The sequence below is a fragment of the Heteronotia binoei genome, chromosome 9 (assembly GCF_032191835.1).
Source record: "Heteronotia binoei isolate CCM8104 ecotype False Entrance Well chromosome 9, APGP_CSIRO_Hbin_v1, whole genome shotgun sequence".
In the NCBI taxonomy this organism is placed as follows: domain Eukaryota; kingdom Metazoa; phylum Chordata; class Lepidosauria; order Squamata; family Gekkonidae; genus Heteronotia; species Heteronotia binoei.
Genome location: NC_083231.1, coordinates 6380202 through 6392915, shown reverse-complemented (window position 1 = coordinate 6392915; position 12714 = coordinate 6380202). Strand labels below are relative to the sequence as shown.

At 44.4% G+C, this 12714-nt stretch overlaps 1 protein-coding gene across 1 annotated transcript in view; it reads left to right on the top strand.

Annotated features, from left to right (window-relative positions):
* The window catches only part of FBXL5 (F-box and leucine rich repeat protein 5), a 33676-nt gene that overhangs the window by 5645 nt on the left and 15317 nt on the right, over positions 1-12714 (top strand). The window contains exons 2-4 of the mRNA XM_060246182.1: positions 5126-5341; positions 7177-7272; positions 9827-10016. Coding sequence (XP_060102165.1) covers positions 5126-5341; positions 7177-7272; positions 9827-10016 — 502 coding nt within the window. The remainder of the gene's footprint in view (positions 1-5125; positions 5342-7176; positions 7273-9826; positions 10017-12714) is intronic.

Here is a 12714-nt window from a genome sequence, read left to right as displayed (position 1 = left end):
GGATCCTCAGCCTGTTGAGCCTGTGGACACCTGTGGCTTTGTGGCCAAGGGTGGGGGCACATCTACAGAATGGGTATTGCAGGAGGTGGAGCCAGCCCCAAAATGGCTGCTGCAGCAGTGGAGCCGTGCACACAGAGGAAGCCCAAGTGAAGTAGTTTTAAATATAAGCTGGGAAGGAGGAGTGAGAGGGAATGTAATCAGCACTGTGCTGGCAATCACCTTGAAATATTGCTTTAATCTGTTTAGCCAATCAGAATTCCATCTGAACAAGAGCCCTACATGGCTTCACCCACTTCCTGAAAAAAATTGGTGGATGCTAGGGAAGGTGCTGGGGGATGACACGGGGCCCGTGTTGAGGGCCCCTGTTCTGCATAGGTGTTCAATCTGCTGCAAGGATTTGTGCGTTTTGGCTGCTTGGGCTTCGTAGAAATGCACAGTTGTGCATAGTGCGAGATGACAGGGTCTGTGAGGGTGGTAAACCAGCAAGGTCTTTACCAGTGGTGTAGAAGAAGAAAATTTGTGAATGCAGGGGATTGGTCTCTGGGTTTCTAAATTCAGAAGATGTTTTAATTGAGTCATTATGGTTGCAGTGATAGTCAAATCCTGCATAGCAGAAAGGTGCAACTGCACTCAGTAGTGCTGCTGCTACCCCGACGCCTCACTGCTTTCTTTGACTGCTGTCAGAAGCAGTGGATCCTATCTTTCTGTGCCAGTGAACATTGAAGTTTCCCTTGTTTCTCTCCCTCCTGTGCATTGGGGCATGGGAATGGAGGAGGATTCTTGTTCTTCCTGGCTTACTCTATAATTAGTGCCACTGTAGTGCTTATAAGGGTATTATGCAATGAAATGCTTCATAATCTCAGAAATAACTAACTATAGCCAAGCTTTATCTTGCAGTTTGCTAAGGTATAATCTTTTAACCTTTTCTGTGTTCTGTTTTTTTAAAACAACAACAAAAAGGTTTATTTCAGTCTTTACAGCTTGTTGTGGAGCAACCCGGAATTTGGGAACTGGCAAATAAAAAATGTTCTGTGATGTTGTGGGGAAGACCCTGGATTGCAATGATGGGAAAGTATCTAAGTGTTGTCTTTAGGCAGCCTCTCTGGTGCAGATCAGAAGCAGAACAGCTGAAAGAAGTAAATATTAATACAAACTTGGAGGTTGGTTTGCTAACTGAAGTGGTTCGTCGTGGTTTGTGACCTCTGCTTTCCACTCCCCACAAAAAGCATCAGGAAAGAGAAAGCAGGGGGTTAAATGGCTCTGAGCTGTTTAACTTCCTGCTTTCAGCTCCTTGCTGCTTTTCACAGGGAGCAGAAAGTGTGTGTGTGTGTGGGGGGGGTTCCCCCGTGAAAAGTGATGGGGAGCAGAAAGCAGGGTTTTGAATGGCTCAGAGAATTTAAGCCCCTGCTTTCTGCTTTTCACAAACTGCCTTAAAATTTGTGCAGGTTTGTGGCTGCTCTTCAGTTCATGAACTGCAAACTGGTCAAAGCTTATTGCAAACTTATATTCATGAGCTGGTTTGTGCCTATCTTTAGAAGTAATAGGCGCTTTATTTGAGCTGCTCATATTTTGGTAATCTGAGTGCTGTTGTTGTTGTCTTATTGAATGTTTTTATTGTATTTTATTGTTTTTTCATATGTTGTACTCCGCCCTGAGCCCTATGGGGAATAAGTGGAATAGAAATATGCTAAAATAAATAAATACAATAAAATATTGTGATTTCTAATATCTGATGTAGTTCCCTAAGACTTTGCTTTCTCTTGTTATCTCTTGAAATGTTTTGTTGGTTGCGAGCCCTGAAATGAATCCCAAGCATCTGCTTGGGAAGCAGAAGGTCCCAGGTTCAATCCCTGGCATCTCCAGAAAAGGGTCCAGGCAAATAGGTGTGAAAAACCTCAGCTTGAGACCCTGGAAAGCCGCTGCCAGTCTGAGAAGACAATACTGACTTTGATGGACCAAGTGTCTGATTCAGTATAAGGCAGCTTCATATGTTGTTGATGAATCCATCTCTACATATGTTAGAGAGCAGCCTAAAAAGAAAATGTGGTTCACTTTTCTTGATTGTTTTGGTGTTTCTGACACAGGCAGTTACAAAAAGGGTTGTTTTTTTTTTTTTTTTTTAAATAAAATTGGATGATTTGATTTGGCGTTGACTAATATAAAACTCATTTTATAAGTTCTCTTATGTTAATTTTGGGTCCCTATAGTGACAAATATTTGGGCTGAAATATTAATTTTGGGGGGGGGACCTTCAAATCACAGCCGACTTAGGGCCACCCCATAGGTTTTTCAAGGCAAGATATGTTCAGAGGTGATGAAATCCCATGTATGTGGTCATTCGCTTCAACAGAACTTAATTCTCATTTGCAGAGGACACTGGTATGCCTTATCACTTGCAATTAGGGTTGCCAAGTCTGACTCAGGAAATATCTGGGGACTTTGGGGGTGGAGCCAGGAGACTTTCCCATTCCCTAAATACATAAATAAAAGTACAACAGTGCAGTTCTCCTGAATTTCCACATCCTGTTTTTTTGCCTACCCTGGCAGCTGCGCTTCCACTAAATGAAAGTGAAATTTGTCATACACCTACAGGTTCCCTGGTCAGGCTTTGGAAGCATTTCCAAGCATGGCTTTTTAAATGGACACCTACACTCAGACATCAGCCAAAATAATCACAGTTTGTAAGCTCAAATTTTTGTGATCTCACTGGGGCAGTTTACTCACAGGAGTTGCTGAATGTAACAATCTGCTGTATTTCAACCAGGAACAAGAAAGGAGATCCGCCTAGGGGATTTCCTTCATCACATAATCAGGTTCTAGCTAACTTTCCTGCCCATTTTATAGAAACTACTTCTAAAGGGAATGCAAAACAGAGGGACTATGCTCACTGCCTTTCTCACAGCTTTGAACATGGGTGGCTCTACCTATTCACCCTGCCCCCTGCTTCCCTACTGCTGAGATTTAAAAGCATGCACACATCCAAAGCATAGTTGCAAATGTCTTCTAGTCTGCTGAGGTTTAAAGGCACATGGTGGCTGTTGAGGTAGGGCTTTCCCCTGCTGACCAGCTGGCTGGTGGTGGGGGAAAGGAAAAGTCCCCTGTGCAAGCACCAGTCGTTTCCGATTCTGGGGTGACTTTGCTTTCACAGTGTTTTCACAGCAGACTTTTTACGGGGTGGTTTGCCATTGCCTTCTCCAGTCATCTACCCTTTTCCCCCAGCAAGCTGGGTACTCATTTTACTGACCTCAGAAGGATGGAAGGCAGAATCAACCTTGAGCCAGCTACCTGAAAACCCAGCTTCCACTGGGGATCGATCTCAGGTCGTGAGCAGAGCGTAGGACTCCAGTACTGCAGCTTTAACACTCTGCACCGTGGGGAGTGCTTGCAAAACCCGAGGATCCCCCACTGGGACTTGGGGCTGGCAAACCTACTTGCAGTACTTGTTACTTATATTCCTGTACCCGATCAGTGATTTCAACATCCCTTCTGCATCAGATAGAGAGTTACGATATCCTTTTTCATCATGTGCAATAATATAAGAATTTTAGCTTTGTTTTGACCCACACTGCCAGTCAGGCGAATTCATAAACTGATTTTGAACAGTTTATAATACAGTGATGCGTGAATGGATAAATTGTGAGTTAGTAACACTGGTAAATTGCAGCGCAGAGAAATAAAACTTAGGTTGCCAGCCAATTTTTCATAGGATTTTGACGTGTTTTGAATCTAGATTAAGCAAGTGATAATCCTTTTTGTCCTTTCGCATGAGACGAAGATTGAATGAATCCATCCCTGGTAGCAGATAGTGAGTGCAAAGAGAGCTGGTTAGCTACACATGGCTGATACACCCTGCTGAGTCATGAGGAGAGAGCATCTTTTGCCGTGCAAGTCAGGGCGTGTGTTCAGTGCTACTATAAAGCTTTCAACTTCCCAAAACGAAAGGCTTGGCTCTCACAGGTCTGCTGGTGGTGGAATGTGGCACTGCTGAAGAGAGGCGCCTTGTGCTGCCACAGGAGGGCTCTCGGTTAGCAGACGGGAGCCAGTGTGGTACAGTGGTTAGAGTATCGGACGAGGAGTGAATACTCCTCCAGCATATCTAATTATGGCCTCTACCCATCTTATCTTCTGGATTAAACATTGTGTAATTGATGCTTTTAGAGAAAAGGCTCTTCGTTGGAAGAGGCCTGTTTTCCAGGTTGATGCCGCCTCTCTGTATATGGGAGATGGGTACAGCCTTTCTGTAGAGTCAGTGGTAAAACATTAATTGGTTTTAATGAAGGTGTATTGCATCGTTTGGCTGTAATCCAGAAAAGCCATGCATTTACACAGGGGAGAAGCAGGTTTTTTGAGGCTGTGGCCCATCCCTGTCAAGCTGAACCTTCAAGACTCACTGAAAGTAGCAAGACACTTTGTGGCTTTTGGCTCTTCTTTGGGATTCAGTGCTACAGCCTGTCCTTCTTTTGCCAAATTAAAAATGTATTTGTGTTTAAAGTGTTTATAGACCCATGTTCCTTCCAAACAAATAGGAACCAACGTGGGGCTATCAGTGGCAAACTAGTGAGTATGTTTGTACACTGCTGGCTGGTAGGTGGAGAATAAAATCAAGAAGGAAAGCTCTCTGGGTGATGGTTACTGTAAGTGTAAAAACAGCTTGTATCTTTTCTGAAGTATCAGAATTATTTGATGCATGTTCATAACAGAGTAAAGATAACTGTGTTAAAAAAGAAAGGTGAACAGTTTAAATTGTTGACACTATAAAATGTAAACTATAATGATCTCAGATGTAGCATTTCCATCGGGTGAATTATTTTTTCTCTGATTTTAACATGGGTTCAACTCTGCCTCCTTTAAGACAGGGAAAGTTTCACTGTTGACTTATTTTGGAAGGCAACATTCTTTGTTGAAGAAACCTCAGATGTTTGTTAAAGAGGTTTCTATTGTTGGCGATTCTAATCTCTCATCATTGGGGGGGGGGGGGTTTCCCACCGAGTTGGAAGTGCTTGCAGGGGGGAGAGCACAATTGGGCCAGGAACATGGATTGACCCAGAATATCTTTCCAGAACATAATTTGGGTTACAGAATACTCTTTCAAAAACAAAATGACCCTTTCTTTTTCTCCTTGCAGCTTTCAAAAACCAATTTCTCCAACAACAATGACTTCCGGGCTCTACTCCAATCCTTGTATGCCACTTTTAAGGAATTTAAAATGCATGAGCAGATTGAAAATGAATACATCATCGGCTTACTTCAGCAGCGCAGCCAGACTGTGTATAATGTCCACTCGGACAACAAACTGTCAGAGATGCTTAGCCTCTTTGAAAAAGGATTGAAAAATGTGAAGGTGAGGATGAGGATACTTGGATTCTTCCGTGGTATGAAGTGAAGTTAAAATTACCAAGACGTTGAGTGATCAAGAACACTTTTGCAACCTCATAGGTTAAAGTAGGACTGTTGCCTCAGTTTTTTATTTGACACCTTATGATATAGCCTTGACTTTTCTAGATGGGATCTTACTACTTCTTGTCAGGTTGCCGCCTTGGCAGTGACTTTTAGTTGCTGTCCTAGAGCTGGAAGTGGATATATAGGTCATCAAGAACTGGCCTTTTCAGAATTCTCATATTGCCAGAAGCTGAACCATCCTAATAAACAGGAAGCAAAGTGGATTATTAGGCAAATTGTAGGAACTGAGACGGGCTGTGATAACCAGTAATTGTATGGAGAAGCATCTTCTAGTGATTGCATGCTGTCTTCACAACGAAACAAATCTTCAGTTACCTTTTCATGCTTTTATCTAAAAGTGGTCACTTCACTCGTGCTGTTCAGCAAATTTCACACGGTTTCCCCGTTTGTTTAGTGTTGATAGGGCTTACAATATATGAAGAACTTCATTTAATATACACTGCCAGAACAGCCAAAGATATCATATCGTTTCTGAAAAATGAAATGTAAGGCTTACAGATATCACTATGGGGCGCGTCTGACAACAATAGCAGTGGGCTGAACTGAGAGCTGATAGGTGAATTTCTCAGCTCAATATGGAGTTGTGGGGGTCGGCCAGGGTTTCGCAGTGCCCCCCCAGTCAGTGTTCCCTCAAAGCTGTGCTGCCCATTAACACAGCGAGCCCTGCAGGGTCTTGCGCTTCCCATTGCCCATTTTAAATGTGCAGCCGTTATACCTGCTCAGGAGGTGATCTGCTCTGCTCAGTTGTGGAGGGAGGGGGAATCAGAGGGATCACCAGTCACTGTTTTGTTGCTCTGGTGGCGGCAGCCAGGGTGCCAGTTTTGCTGTCTGCTCAAACCAGGAGACGCTGTCCTTGCTTTGGCTTCATACGTAGACAGGTAGCCAGATCTCGCGAATTATGTGGCTTCATGAGATTAAAACAAAAACGGGCAGTACTTCTTGCCCACGGTCTTGTAATTCTGAGTTTAAAAGGGGTGTAACTCTGGGTTTAAAAAAAGTTTAAAAAGAAGTTGGGTAATGTGTGAAGGCTTGCTTGTAGCCCCTCCCTCCTTTTAAAAAAGACTGACCAAAGGAGTGGAGTGTCTACTGTAAGGGAACAAGCAGTGAAATAGGGGTTGAGGGTTTTGACTTGGCTCTGTCTATTCACGTTTCAATCAGTCTTTATCAGTTGCAGTCAGATCAGCAGAGATGGACGTGCAGAGAGTCATCAGCACTTCTGCACACAGCAAAGTCTGAGATATCTCAGTAGTGCAGACATAATTAATAAAAACCAGCTCCTTCTTTCTTGAGCATACCAGGGTGCAGGCTTGACCGCCTTCAAGGTAGTTTTGTTAGAACAGTCTGAGAGTAGGAGCAAAATATAAAATTCATCATATGTGCCTGGAAAATTTAAGAATGGAGTTCATATTTAAAGGTAAACTATGAAAATATTAAATCAGACCCTCGTGCCTTAATCAGGCAGTTATGTACATCTGCACAGTATTCTCTATATCACCTTAGCTACATATGTATGTTTGTTTCTGGCCAGCCATTTCAAGACTTGTAAACTGGAAAGGACGGCCATGTTGGCTTTACATTTACCATGCGCCTTTTTATAAATTGAAAGCCTAAATCTGGATTTTTTAAAAATAAGGATTTTATTGTATTATTGGTTTGTAATTATTTATAACTTCAGATAGTGGGAAGGTTCTATAATGAGGCTCTTATTGTTCCCAGAATGAATATGAGCAGTTGAACTATGCGAAGCAGCTGAAGGAGAGACTGGAAGCCTTCACCAGGGATTTCCTTCCTCACATGAAAGAGGAGGAGGAGGTGAGCAAAGCTAGAAAATAATGACAGAATTAAAGATTTTCTAAGAGCTTTACATTGAAATAGTACATTGACATCTTCCATGGTAGGCAGTTGATGGTAAGCCTATTTTGTTTTTTGTCTGTCTTTTTAAAATGACAGAAAGTATATTATACCTTTTTGTGTAGAAATATGATAGTATCACAAGCAGAGGGCAGGAAGGGTTGCTATTAGCCACAGTGTGTGTATATATGTGTGTGTGTGTGTGTGTATGTATGTATGTATGTATGTAGATAGATAGATAGATAGATATAGATATATAAATATAAATATAAAAATTATTGGCCACTCTGTGATACAGAGTGTTGGATTGGATGGGCCGTTGGCCTGATCCAACATGGCTTTTCTTATGTGACACAGAGTGTTGGGCTGGATGGGCCACTGGCCTGATCCAACATGGCTTCTCTTATGTGACACAGAGTGTTGGACTGGATGGGCCATTGGCCTGATCCAACATGGCTTCTCTTATGTTCTTATGTGACACAGAGTATTGGGCTGGATGGGCCACTGGCCTGATCCAACATGGCTTCTCTTATGTTCTCATGTGACACAGAGTGTTGGACTGGATGGGCCGTTGGCCTGATCCAACATGGCTTCTCTTATGTTCTTATGTGACACAGAGTGTTGGACTGGATGGGCCACTGGCCTGATCCAACATGGCTTCTCTTATGTTCTTATGTGACACAGAGTGTTGGACTGGAGGGGCCATTGGCCTGATCCAACATGGCTTCTCTTATGTTCTTGTGTGACACAGAGTGTTGGACTGGAGGAGCCGTTGGCCTGATCCAACATGGCTTCTCTTATGTTTTTATGTTCTTATCAGTGCTTAGTTCTTGTGGCCCTTTCTTACATGCCCAGGGAAATGCTGACAGTCACTTAGGGGTCAGGAAGCAATTTTATCCAGGCTAGTTTGGCCAGGGATCCTGCAGGGGGCTTTTGCTGCCATCTGGGCATGGAGCAAGGATCCCTGGGGGTTTGGGGGGAGGCGTTTGTGAATTTTCTGCATCGTGCAGGGGGTTGGACTAGATGACCCTGGAGGTCCCTTCCAACTCTATGATCTCTTTGGAAGATATCTGGTAAACTGGTTTCTGTACAAAATTCTGTACAAACAAAGCTATGAATGTACAATTTTATTCCAATGTAAAAGGATTATCTATGACCCTTCTGTTACAACTTATTTATAATTAGAAATCTCTGGGCTGCAGCTGTGGTAACTGTGCAGCATACTTTTCTGAACGACAGTATTTATTTGTGGATATTAGGCTCTGATATTGGGTGGGGAAAATTGCCTCAAATACCATTTGTGGGGAAACCGTATGCTCTTAGTGTCGTCTGACTGAGAATCAGCATGTTTCCCTTTTTGCCTCTTGCTTAAGGTAGCTGAAGCAGATCCGCAGGTGCTGGCTTTGAATGCTGGAACGTTGCTCTGATAGTATCTTCAGACTATTGGAAGCCTTCACATTTGGTAGCTGAGGTCCTTAGAATTCATTTGTGTGTGTGTGTGTGTGTGTGTGTGTTCAAAATTTCAGTGAAGTGGCCACCTTAGTATTATCCTGAGTAAGCACAACTGCCCGGACAACTAGATTACCTTTCCTTGTTCTTACCGTCAGTTCCTCCCATCTGTTCCATTCCAGGATTCTTATGGATATCAGAGAATTATACAGATAAACACTGGCTTACCTTGCAAATTTTGAACTTTCAGTTTTTATGTATTCAAAAACCTGGTATTTGTTTTGGGGACAAATACTTTCGTTGACTAGTTTACAAGAACGTGTTTGCAGGCATTAGCATGGTGTTTCTCAGCCTTTCATGCATCCCACAAATCGCGTATTGGGGATCCTGGGTCCCACCACATAAACTTTTTCCAGGAAGGACATTTATGTGCTTATAGGCATTCAGTTATTATAGCTATCAAACGTGGTAAATTTTAAGGGCAGAAAAATAGCAGATGCATAACGGATAACCCTTGGCAGGGGGGGTCAGCAGGAAGCAGCACAGCAAAGACACTTTCTGGTGAGCAGGGGAGCTAGAAGGGTGAGGAGAAATCCTGCATGTCCAAGGTTACTGCTAGCATGCTGAAAGGTCACAGGTAGATTGGCGGTTGCAAGTGGGGTTGGTTGGAGATGGCGTGTCTTGTTTGCAGGTGGACGTGGGGATTGAGGGAGAGGGAATTCCTAGTCCTTGTTGTGGCCCCACCTGGGCTACTTCGGTGCCACTAATTGAGAACCACTGGATTAGTAAGCGCAATTCATCTGTAATATTTTGGAGCATTTTTAGAACAACTGTGGATATAACAGTCTTTAGATATGGGGAAGCCAATAAGATAAATTGGATATGTCTGTGATTTCATGATTTTTCAGAACTGATACTAATCTGCAGGTGTAAGGGGTGGGTGTGTGCTGGAGGGATCGGAATAGCTAGCTTGTCAAAAGCAGGTATCAGGCTTCTGTTTTGGAAGGGGCGTGTGTGTGTACATGTGAGGTATTCTCCAAACATTAACCTTTTTTGTGTATTTTAGGTTTTCCAGCCTATGTTGATGGAATATTTTACGTATGAAGAATTAAAGGATATCAAAAAGAAAGTGATTGCTCAGCACTGCTCCCAAAAGGAGACGGCAGCGGAGATACTGAGAGGTCTTAGTCTCTGGAATCAAGCGGAAGAACTCCAAAAGGCTTTTAAATATTCTGTGGATGAAAAGTCAGATGAAGGTGAACTATTTTACTTAAAAGCAGCCCTGGATGTATAGGACCCAGAATCGATCGGGATCCATCCTTCTGGATGCCTGTAGTTCTTAGAAATAGCAGCATCAGCGTTCCAAAGTGGCAGAAAGTGATGCCGCTTTTTGTTTCAAGAGATTTTGACATGCCTGTTGGTCTCTTCCCTATTTCCTATATCTGTCAGTTATGCTAGTGCATCAGTCAACCAGTATATATTTAATTTCAGTCAATTAATTATCATACAGCATTGTGTGTGGTATAGTCAGGAGATCTGAAGATTGTCTGGCTGCCTGAAGTATTAGCTCTTTTTAGCATTATGGGCAGCACTCCTAGGTGGTGAGTGACATTTTGGGTGCCAAGGTCGTAGTTCGCCTAGGGTGCCCAAAAACCTTTGCCCATCCCTGGATAGGTCACCAGACAAAGTAAATTTGGGCGTGTGGGTCACCCTACCAAAAAGGTTGGGAACTGAAGAAGATATTGGATTTCTATCCCGCCCTCCACTCCGAAGAGTCTCAGAGCGGCTCACTTTACCTTCCTCCCCCACAACAGACACCCGTGAGGTGGGTGGGGCTGGAGAGGGCTCTCCCAGCAGCTGCCCTTTCAAGGACAACCTCTGCCAGAGCTATGGCTGACCCAAGGCCAAGCTAGCAGGTGCAAGTGGAGGAGTGGGGAATCAAACCCTGTGAGGTGGGTGGGGCTGAGAGGGCTCTCACAGTAGCTGCCCTTTCAAGGGCAACCTCTGCCAGAGCTATGGCTGACCCAAGGCCATTCCAGCAGGTGCAAGTGGAGGAGTGGGGAATCAAACCCGGTTCTCCCAGATAAGAGTCCGCACACTTAACCACTACACCAAACCGGCTCTCCTGCTGCTCTAGAGCAGTGACTCCCAATGTTTTTGGCACCAGGGGCCAGCTTAATGGAAGAGAATTTTTCCGTGGACTGGTGAGGGGTGGCCCTCCACCTGCACCCCATCCCTGCCACCCATGGGGGTCTTTAAATGGGGGGGGGAGACTGGGGCAGTTTCTGCCACCTCCCCACTAGGTGGCCAGGTGATAGAAGGCCAGTTTGCCTCCCCCTCCCATTTAATGACCCCCGCTGATCAGCAGGGGTCTGTAAATGAGGAGTAACCTATGGTCGCGGCAACGCTGCACGGCCTCTTTCATCTGCCCGAGTCCCAGGCGGCTGGGGGCGGTGCAGCACCTCCGCCTCTCTCCATGGACCGGTCCCAGTCCGCAGCATGGTGGTTGGGGACCCCTGCTCTGAAATGCAGTTTAATCTTAGGTTAGAGTCTTGTTTGTAGGCAGGAAACAAGAAGTAGCTCCACCTAACCTGACATGCTGAGCTGCAGTATCTACTGCATCAAAAAGTCTTTTCAACCCCATAGTGTAGGTGAGGGGAAGGGGATGAGTGAATGCGCCCGAGGACTCCACGGGGTTTTTCTTATCACAGGCGCAGACCAAGATTGGTCTGAATGCAGCTTTTCCAAAGATTGGAGAAATTGGCTCACTTAAGCTTGTAGTAGTGTAGGAAGTGGAAGGGGCTTGGCTTGTTTCCCTCTGTGGTCCCCATTCATGCACTGTAACAGCAAGCTTGCATGTTTTTCTCCTGATCTTCCTGTTTTCTTCTTTTCCTCAAACTGTCCATCAAGGGCCTTACTACTGAGAGCATGCTGAGTCCTCCTCGGACTGTTTTTAGAGTTCTTTAAATTTATGAACTAATAATGTTCAGTATTCCTGCAGAGTCCCACCAGCATGTAGCAGCTCCTTCCTGGTCTGTGGGTGGCCTGGTTTGGCTGCTTTCCTCATCCTGGCTGATTCTTGATGGCGTGGCGATAAGATCTCCTTTTGCATCATGGCAAATAAGTTAATTAGCCTGCCAGGAAAATTCCGAGAGTCTTAGCGCAGGTAGCGTGGACGCCACATTCTTAGCTTATCCCAAGCATGTCATTCTTAAACCTGTCTTGAAAACAGCAGGATTTTGGAATAAACACGTTTAGGGTGTCAATAGGGGAGGCCTTGGGATGGGATGGAGACAATCGGGAAGCCAGTCTGGTTTCAGAAAGTGAATTTTTTTTTTTTTGCTTTGTCTTTCGGTGGGGGGATAAGAAGTTCCTTAAAAAGCCTCGTGCAGCAAACTTGGAAGTCAGGACATGCTGGAATGGTCTTCATCCCAAGGGTTAGAACCCTAAAGTAGTTGCAGAGCCCGACCTGCTCAAGTGTAAGCCCCTGTAGAGCCATCACATGTGTTCCTGTTGTATGGAAGGCAGAATGTTAGTGCTCACAGGTACATAACAAGGGGGTCATGGTTTCTACCTCTCAGAAAGGCAGTGAGATCTCTCACCAGTGCTGATCATTCTTTTTCAGTTCAGGCAGGTTCAGAGATCATGTCAACCAAAAACAAAAAATCCCACACTGCCTTAGCTGTGGCTGGCACAGCCTGGCCTAACAACTCAACATTCAGTTTTCTAGTCCTCTGCACACGAGCTTGTGTTGTCCTCTCTTTCCACAACAGTTCTTCTTTGTCTTCTCTCTCTTCCCTTGGCCTAATCACCCCGCCCCCATCACCAGGGCTACATAGATGCGCTTGTGACTCTTTGTTGTTTTTACTAAATGGGATGTGGTTGCAAAAAGAGAGAGCTAGGAGTCATTAATTTGCTCATGAAATTAAAGTCCAGTGGGTTAAAACCATGGAT